General features: G+C 40.9%; 1 protein-coding gene across 1 annotated transcript in view; it reads right to left on the reverse strand.

The window, feature by feature from the left end:
* The window catches only part of FANCC (FA complementation group C), a 208,014-nt gene that overhangs the window by 17,368 nt on the left and 180,596 nt on the right, over window positions 1-10,050 (reverse strand). Inside the window, exons 10-11 of the mRNA XM_007939843.1 lie at window positions 6,535-6,610; window positions 3,297-3,378 (exon numbers count right to left, since the gene is read on the reverse strand). Coding sequence (XP_007938034.1) covers window positions 3,297-3,378; window positions 6,535-6,610 — 158 coding nt within the window. The remainder of the gene's footprint in view (window positions 1-3,296; window positions 3,379-6,534; window positions 6,611-10,050) is intronic.

Consider the following 10,050-nt stretch of genomic DNA (forward strand, 5'->3'; position numbering starts at 1 on the left):
CTTTCCTGGTTCTCAAAGCAACACAAATGTTTGTGAAAGGTTAGTTTAAATTGTACTTATCCACTGAAGTACAACTTGCAAGGAAGGCAAGTTAGACTCAGACAAGTAACTCACAATGCCCTCTGACTCATGACAGGCGTTCAAAGGGATGCCTCTCAAAGACCCCCATGTGTCCAGGGATTGCAGACATTGAAATCTGTATAGCCAGGGACCTCAGAGAGCACAGGGACTTTGAGAAAGGAAGGCCCTGGCGCATGACGAACAGGATGGTGCAAAGAGAGAACTGCAGACAGTGCTGCTCTATCTCCTGCATGATCTGGACCACTGGGCCAGATTCTTACTGATCCCCTGGTGACTCTTATGTATACAAGTGATTCTTAGGGATCCTGTCCAAATGGAGATTCTGATTCAGTATATCTGGGGTAGAAATGCAAGTGCTCAGTAGGGGGTTGGATTGGAATGATCTGGTTCAAAGCCTGGGACAAGATAAAAGGTTTGGGTTGGTATTTTGGCAATTAGAAATTTCTCATGAGTTGTACATTTTACTCTTGACTGCCACTGCCTATACATTGAGGCTAAAAAGTTAAAGCCTTTGTAAAGTACCCTTGTCTCATACCAGAAACTGGAAGTTGCAGTTGTTGAAAGCGTACTCTGGTCAAGGTAAGGACCAGTTAACTTCACACAGTGGCACTCTGCCATTTAACATCTCCGCCAGAGAAAACAGAGGAGGATGGGCTCTGAGATCATGTTAAGCTTGAGCTTTCCTCTGAACTGGGGATGTGGTTTGCACGGGAGTGTTGTAAGCCTCCTGCAGTGGCTCTGTCTTTGCTTGGATCTAGTTCTGTATTTGTCTCATTGGTCCAGGAAATCGCTAAGCACCAAGCACTGTCCTCAACTCCCTGGGTTACTGCTTTCTTCTCAGCCAAGTCCTCTCTGAAAAGCAGTGGTTTAACATTCTGAAATCTGGCTTGAGAAACAACAGTAAGAAAAGGAAAGAAGGATGGGAGCATTAGCCTTACTCCCTCGTCCCGAGAGGAGAGCAGCTAACTCAACAGGCCAGAGCTTGAGGCTCCATGGGCCACATTACTGGGGGGTGGGGTTAGATTATGATAACCCAAAGCAAAAAAATAGGCTCTACTGTATCTTTTTCACCATGCCCCACCCCCGGGAGAGCACGGTGAACAGTGGGGCTCCCCTGTTCCCTACTCTCATGTTGGAATCATGCTTGGATTGGGCTCAAGGCCTACAAAGATGGGCCTGGCCATTCTTCCTCTTTTCTATCAGTAACTGAGTGTGTGAGGTGGTCCCTGGCTGACAGAGAAAGTGTCTGAGCCTGCTTGCAGAAGCCTCCTCCCACAGTGGACCCCATGGTCTAGGTGAAGGGAGGGACACAAGTCCCATGAGGCTTTAGGTCTATGTCCTGCTCTTCAACACAGGTGACAAGAAAGGGTATATATGGTGGTGACATGGTGCTGAGGGCTGTCAATGTGACCAATACTCTGATCCCCACTTGGTTGTTTGTTCTTTTTGTGTATTTTCTATTGTTAATAATTTTAGGGGAAGGAATGAGTCACTGGCACCAACAATGATTGTGGAAAAAGGAGCACCACTCCTTATCTGTATGGGCTCAGGGAGGGGATTACAGAGAACTCCAAGAGGAGAAGCTGGCAGAAGTGACCCTTCCATACCAGTAGACTAGCATAGAAAATGAGTAAAATATTTATCCTCTAAAAGCAAAGAGGTTAAGAGGAAGTTGAAGGGTGTTATGTTAAAGAGAACTTAGCAAAGCCTACATGTGAATGCTTTTAGGAAAATAACAAGTATAAGAGGGTACTGAGCTACTAGAGTAAGACATATTAGGAAGACAATCCTGGCAATCTACTTCTGAAAAATCAGCCAATAAACCCAATGGCTCACAATGGTCCAATACCGTTGTGCACAGGGTTGCCATGCATCAGAAGCTGACCTGACGGCAGCTAACAGCGTCAACAACTACAAGAAGCTAGAAGTTAATTTATGCTAGCATGGCTTTTCTAATTTTGGACAAGTATTTATTAAAAAGAGGAGGAGAAATAAGCACTACCCATTCCATCTGTTGTGCAGGAAAATTTTAGAGTCCCCTTCCCTAGAGAACCAAGCAATATGAAGTTTTTGACAACTTCAATCTTGTCTCCATTTATCATGATGCTGCTTATTGGTCCAGTTGTGAGGATTTTTGTTTTTTTTTTTATAGTGAGGTGTAATCCAGACTACAGACTATTATTCTTCAGTCTTCATCAGTAAGTGTTTCAAGTCATCCTCACTTTCAGCAAACAAAGTTGTGCTAAGTTGTCAAAGACTTCATATTACTTGGTTCTACAATCAACACCAATGGAAACAGCAGTCAAGGTATCAGATGATGTATAGCACTGGGCTGCAAAAGACCTCTTTCAAGTGCTGAAGAGCAAAGATGTCTACCTGAGGACTAAGGTGTGCCTGACACAAGCCATGGTATTTTCAATCGCCTTATATGCATGGGAGAGCTGGATAACGAATAAGGAAGACTGAAGAAGAGTCAATCAATGCTTGTGAGTCAAGGTGCTGAAGAATGCTGAAAGTTCCATGGACTGCTAAAAGAGCTAACAAATCTGTCCTGGATGAAGTGCAGCAGGAATGCTCCTTGGAAGTGAAAATGGCCAGACTTTGTCTCACTTTGATCATGTTGTAAGACGGGACCATTTCCTGGAGAAGGATATCATGCTTGGTGAAGTGGAAGGTCAACAAAGGTGGGGAAGGCCCTCAACAATATGGATTGACACAGTGGCTACGATGGGCTTAGGTATAGCAGGGATTGTAGAGCTGGCACAGGACTGGGCAGTGTTACGTTTTGCTGTACATAGGGGGATGACTCAACGGTGCCTAAAAACACACCAACAACATCTTCCCTAGAGAGATGGAGAGGACCAAGGGCAGAGAGATTCCTTTCTCCTTCTGCATGGCCATGAATTCCCAACAGGTGACCACCACTTTTTTTCAAGGGTTTGTTCTTTTAATTACTATTCATGTTTTTCCAAATCTATAACTAGGTATTACTTAGAACAATTCCTATAACAGGTATACACCTATACATGCCTATTAATTCTGACCTGCTCCAAAGCCACTACCTGCTTTCTCTACTTCTTAGTGATGGTACTTACCTCCCTGGTGACAGTCACAGATCCAATAATGTCTGACCTGTCAGCCCTGCTCAAAAGGAAGATAAAGATCAAGAGAAACCACAAGTAAAGTAGTCTGAGGAGTGATCAGTGTTTTCTCACCCATCGGTCTGGCCTTCAACCATTTCTCTGAGCATTTCAGACATGTGCGTCAATGACTGGCACCAGTGTTCCAGTGGGATATCTGTGGATGGAGTGAGAAGTCAGAGAGCAAACCAAAAGAAAGTCAAACCTATTAAGATCACCTGCAGCTAAGACTCAAAGAGTTTTGGGAAATTCCATTTTCTTTTTCTGGTTCATGGAACCCATGCCACCCACCTGCATGTTTTTCTCAGCCAGTGACTTTCTTGGAGTCCCTGGGTGACGCAAATAGTAATGTGCTCAGCTGCTAACTAAAAGGCTGGTGGTTTGAGTGCATGCAGAAGAAGAAAAGTCTGGCAATCTACTTCTGAAAAAACAGCTATTGAAAACCTTATGGAGCACAGCTCTACTCTGAAACACAAGGGGTTGCCATGAGTCAGAGATGATTTGATGACAATTGGTTTGGTTTTTTGGCATGCCTATCTCATACCTAAGGAAGAAAGATTTTAGTGTTACATAGAGCTAAACCTCAAACAATTCCTAACTAAATCTGTCTCGCCCCACTGCGTCCCCAAAAGGTAGTAGATAAAGATTGCCTAAGTAGCCCATCCTAAGCTTTAGGAATGCTACGTTGTGGTATCTCTGTATGTTTCTTTCCTATTTACCTAAAATCTGCCTCTATGACTAATAATTTGTGGTTTCAAAATTAAAGGGAACTAATGAGGCAGTCAGCAGGGATTAGGAATGGACTGCCCTCCTGCTTTCGTCTGTGATGAATTTGGAAGATGATTTCAGGTCTGTAGTAAAGACAAGGCTAGGATAAAACCACATGGGCATCAAATAAATGTCTTTTCTTGGGTCCTTTTTCTAGTTTCACAATTATCCTTTGGTTTTAAACACATCTGAACATGCATGTATCTGCAGTTCTAAGCAACATCTGAAAAAAGTTAACACATTTTCATGCAGTGATAGATCTTTTAATTGAATGCATGAGAAAGATAACGTAAGTGACAGACTAACCACAACTACTCCACAAATGTTACAGATTACAGGATCATTTATTATCTCCTCTCCCTCCTCCAAGCTTCCATACGTGTTGATTCACAGTCTTTTGAAAGCAGTTTTAATTTTCTTCTTTGTGCTCCTTACTTTGATACTTATTTTATTTCCTCTCTATTCTTGTAGCTCCTGAGTACACCAGCCTTGTAAGTTGTCCATCTTTTATGCTCACAGGACTTCACAATGGGCAGGAAATACATTTCTGATGAATAAAAAGACTATACCATTGAAAACACTTGAATTTGTGAATGTAACAGTGTTTTTGAAAGTAATATCTAGACGACTGTTGTAGGGACCAGCATAGGAGATTCTTGTACTTCTCCTCCTATCTATTTATTTATACTTCGTCATAAATCTAGGACAATCACACAAATACAAGGCTGAGTTCATGCTCATACAACACCTTCATCCTATGTTTATAGAGTTAAAAACGTAACAATTAACAGCTCCCCTGCTTTGCTATGCTGACGGAAGCCTTAAGGTACAGCCCAGGAAAGTAGAATATTGATTCTTCTGTCTTATCCCATTGTGTCCCCACAGGTTCAGTTTCATAAAAGTGTCAACCAGTGATTCCACAGGGGCCTGTCACCCATACTTCCAGGACCTGAAAAGACAGTTGTCAAATGGTGCACCTTGGGCAAGAAAAAGGAAGAGGAATTTAAATTTTGTAAAATGCTCTGAATGTTTGAATCATTTGCTTTCCTCAAATAAATCTACTTACTCAAGTCTCAGGAAAAAAGAAAGCAAAAAATTGCGTAACAAGGGAAATGCTATCTGTTTTTTGCCCTTCCCTCTTCTTTTTCCTTCTCAGGTCAGACAGATTGCCTTCCTCTATAGTACAACATCTTTGCTTGTGTTGACACTGCCTTTCCTGCAGATTTCAAGCATTGGAGGGCAAAACAAAACAAAACACCCCAAAAAATAAATAAATCCCAAACTCACTGTCATCGAGTTGATTCCAACTCATAGCAACCTCCATTGGGTACCCCAAGCTATAAATCTTTATGGAAGCAGACTGCTTCATCTTTCTTCCACAGAGCACCTGGTGGGTTCGAATCACCCACCTTTTGGTTGGCAGCCAAATGCCTTAACTACTACTAACATACCACAGAGCTCCTAAGGATGTCTTTATTCTCTATTTCTGAAATGTTTTCCAAACAAGAGTTTACAGGCATATTCACTAATCAACACCAGCTGAATTAAGGATGGAATCATTACTTCTCCAACTGAACATGGCCTACAGAGGGCTGACACGAAATCAGGAGAGGCTATAGTTTAATAGAAATATGTTTCAAAAGCCTTTTCTTGGTTAGGAGATCAATTTCTTGATCTCATTCATCAGTTTATCTTTTCTTCTACAAGAAGGGTACAGGAAGTAAAAAGAAATATAAAGAAATGTATTGTTTTATTCTAACACAATCAGCTCTTAGCCTGTTCCTGGCTTCCACGTGGATCTGGCTGGCACCAGCATAGGTTCTTGTATTCCAAAGGCAGACCATCAAAATCTAATTTCTTAGATTTTGGTAAGTGATTATAACTGGGAAGTCAAGCAAATTCTCATATGAAGAACCACAAAAGGTGAGACCTTGAGGACTTGTTGCTGGCTGCCGTGAGTCCACCCTGGACTCATGGTGACCCCATGCACAGTGAGATCAACAACTGTGATCCATAGTGTTTTCTTTGGCTGATTTTTCAGAAGTAGATCACTAACCCTTTCTTCCTAGTCTCTTAGTTTGGAAGCTCCACTGAAATCTGTTCAGCATCATAGCATAGGTAAGTCTCTCCTGACGGATGGTGTTTGAGCATGCATGATGTGCGTTGGCTGGGCCTCGTGCATGGAAGACGAGAATTTTACCACTGACTCACCACTGCCTTCTAGAGGGATCTTAGAAAGGACCAATTAATTCCAACTTCCTCATGCTACAGATGAGGGGCCCTAGTGGTACAATGAATGGGTTAAGTGCTTTGCTGCTAACTGAAAGGTCTGCAGTTTGAAACCACTAACTGTTATGGGAGAAAGGTGTGGCAGTCTGCTACTGTAAAGATGATAGCCTTGGAAACCGTATGGGCAGTTCTACTCTGTCCTATAGGATCACTATGAGTCAGAGTCAACTCAGTGGCAACGGGTTTGGTTTGGTTTTGCTTTTTGTGCTCCTGATAAGGAATTGGGAGGGGGAGAGTAAAATCAACCTTAACATACCTTTAGGGTGTTGAAGCAGTAGCATAACAAGAGATGGAGAAGCATAAGGAAAGTAGATCTTGAGTGCAAACTTCACCTGCAAAAGAATCAAAAATGTAAAACAGCATGAAACATTAGGATCAGAAGGGGTATTAAAAAAAAATACAAAATCTTATATCCTTATGCCCCAAAAGATCCACTAATACTAAGGTCAGAATGTTTTCATTTTTAAATTACATATATATGCATATATTTATGCAATTTAAAATATATATATGGAGTATTCTGGTGGCATAGTGCCTAAGGCATGTGACTGCTAACCAGAAGGCTGCTGGTTCAAACCCACCAGCCACTCCACAGAAAGAAGAGTGGGCAATCTACTTCCATAAAGATTTACCACCTTGGAAACCCAAAAGGGGATGCTACAAATCAGAATTGACTCAATGGCAGTGAGTTTAGTTTATATATATATATATATATATATACACATACATACATACATATATACACACACACACACGTACATATATATGCACACACATATGTACATAGTATATACACACACACATATTTTATATATATATATGAGCTCTGGTAGCATAGTGCCTAAGGCACTTGACTGCTAACCAGAAGGCTGGCGGTTCAAACCCACCAGCCACTCCTCGGAAGGAAGGTTGGGCAATCCTACTTCCGTAGTGATACTGCCTCGGAAACCCAAGGAGGGGTCGCTATGAGTCGGGGCCGACTCAATGGCACATAACAACAACAACAACATATATTTATATGCTTCTAATAACCTTGTAAATATTTGTTGTTGTTGTTGTTATGTGCCGTCGAGTAGGCCCCGACTCATAGCGACCCCTCCTTGGGTTTCAGAAGCAGCATCACTATAGAAGTAGATTGCCCCATCTTCCTTCTGAGGAGTGGCTGGTCGGTTTGAACCGCCAGCCTTCTAGTTAGCAGTTAAATGCCTTAGGCACTATATTCCAGAAAAATGAACTTTTTTAATGTCATACTCCAGGACTTAAGAAAAATAAAGTTATGCTCCTGATGATTTTATATGAGTTCTCTGCCTCATGTGAATCCAACTACATACACGTTGTTGTTGTTATATGCTGTTGAATCGGACTGACCCCTCCTTGGGTTTCTGAGGTAGTATCACTACAGAAGTAGATTGCCCAGCCTTCCTTCCGTGGAGTGGCTGGTGGGTTTGAACCGCCATACATACACCTTTCTATTTAAATGAGAGCTGCCGGGCAGTATGAGATGAAGTTTACAGCCTGTTTTTTCAAAACAAAAAGCATAACACAGTAATAGTGCTAATGTACTTTGAGGGTCAAAGTGCTATAGCTATCTGCCTCTTCAGAAGGCAGGGAAACTTTGAACCACCTTAAAAAAAACAAGGGGGGGAGTAAAAATCTAGAAACAGTGAAATGCATGGTCTATAAGTATACAATTTGATGAGCTTTGGTAAGTGTATAAATCCATTATGACCACATCCACAATCAATACACAGAGTATTTCCATTGCTCCAGAAGGCTCCTTATGCCTCTTATAGTCAATGCATTTAGCCACCCTGTTGTTATGTGCCATCAAGTCAGATCCGACTCATAGCGACCCCTCCTTGGGTTTCCAAGGTGGTATCACTACGGAAATAGGTTGCCCAACCTTTCTTCTGAGGAGTGTCTGATGGGTTTGAACTGTCAGTCTTCTGGTTAGCAGTCAAACGCTTTAGGCACTACGTAACCAGACCTCCTACTGGCAACTATTATTTTGATTTCAACATGAGAGATTAATTTTGCTTGCTCTTGAATTTCATATAAATAGAATCATAAAGTTGGTATTCTTTTGTGTCTGGCTTCTTTGGCTCAACATGTTTTTTTTTTTTGAGATCCAGCTATGTCATTCTTTTTTATTAGAAGTAGTCACTGTATGAATATACCATAATCTGTTTGTCCCTTGTCATATTGATAGGCATTTGGGTTGTGGGTTGTTTTCAATTTGAGGCTATTATGAATAAAACTGCAATAAACATTGTTTTTGTGGACATGTGTTTTCATTTCTCTTGGGCAAATATTATAGGAGTGGGATTACTGGGCATACAGTAGACCCAGTAACTTGGTCTTAACCTAGTAACTTGCTTGTTTACTTTAAAAGACACTGTCACACAGTTTCCAAACTAGTTGTACTATTTTACACTCCTACCAGCCTATATATGGAATTCCAGGTGCTCCACATACTTGTCAACATTTGGTATTGTCAATCATACGAATTTTAGCTGTTTTAAAACCAAAAAAGCTCACTGCCATTGAGTTGGATCCGACTCACAGTGACCCCTCATTGGGTTTTTGAGGAGGTATCACTATGGAAGTAAATCGCCCAATCTTCCACCGGAGGAGTGGCTGGTGGGTTTGAACTGCCAGACTTCTGGTTAGCAGTCAAATGCCTTAGGCACTATACCATGAGAGCTCCCTGAGCTGTGTAGTAGGTGTAAAAGGTTATTATTATGATTTTATTATATATTTTCTTGATGTTAAATGAGTGGAACAATTTATTGCCTTATTGTCTATATATATATATATCTTTGTTGAAGTGTATATTCAACTCTGTAGTACATTTTTTAAAAAGTGGGTCATTTTTTACATACTTATAAGAGATCTTAATATACTCTTGATATAAGTTCTCTGTCAGACATATGTACCAAAAATATTTTTTTCCAGATGTGACTTGCTTTTCTACTTTCTTAATGCTGTCTATCAAATAGCCTAAGTTTTAAATTCTGGTGAATCTCAACTTATTATTTTTTTAGTGCTTTTTTGCATCTCTTCTAAGAAATTTTAGTTTACCTCAAGGTCAAAAAATATATTCTCCCATGTTTTCTTCCAGAAACTTCACAGTTTCAGAATTTTGTTGAAGTCTATGATCCATTTCAAATTAATTTTTGGTGATCTGTTAGGTAGGGGTTGTAATTCATTTATTTCCCATGTGACTAACCAGTTGTTCCTATACCATTTGTTGAAAACTTTCCTTTTTCCACTGAATTGCCTTAGCACTTCTGTCAAAAATCAATTTATTATATATGTATGAGTCTATTTCTGAACTCTACTATGTTCCACTGATCTATGTGTGGGAAAAGAATTTAACTTTACCCAAAGTAATTTGGTCTTTGTCCTTGTTTCCTGAGAGGTAACTCTAAGTAAAAACTCCAAATAAAACCTTGCAATTTTCTGAGGAATAGACCACATCTCCAGACCATACTTGAGGGGTTGTGCCAATGAGTGGGGTCCGGTGAGGCCATAAAGAGTACAGCATAGCCTGATATCAGATGACCTCATGGAGAGGTGGGGCATAATTCCATCAATCATGCCTACAAAAGATTCTTGGTAGAAAGGGAGAACAATGTGGAACAAAACTCAAAATCATTTGGAGAAAATAAAAGGGAGGGGGGACCAGGTTTGCTGGTCTGATAGAGCCTGGTGGAACCACTGAGACTATGGCCCTAGCTGCCCTTCAGGTCTGGAATTGAACCCACACCTG

This window comes from Orycteropus afer, unplaced genomic scaffold (genome assembly GCF_000298275.1).
Source record: "Orycteropus afer afer isolate SDZICR_OR568_19922 unplaced genomic scaffold, OryAfe1.0 scaffold00005, whole genome shotgun sequence".
In the NCBI taxonomy this organism is placed as follows: domain Eukaryota; kingdom Metazoa; phylum Chordata; class Mammalia; order Tubulidentata; family Orycteropodidae; genus Orycteropus; species Orycteropus afer.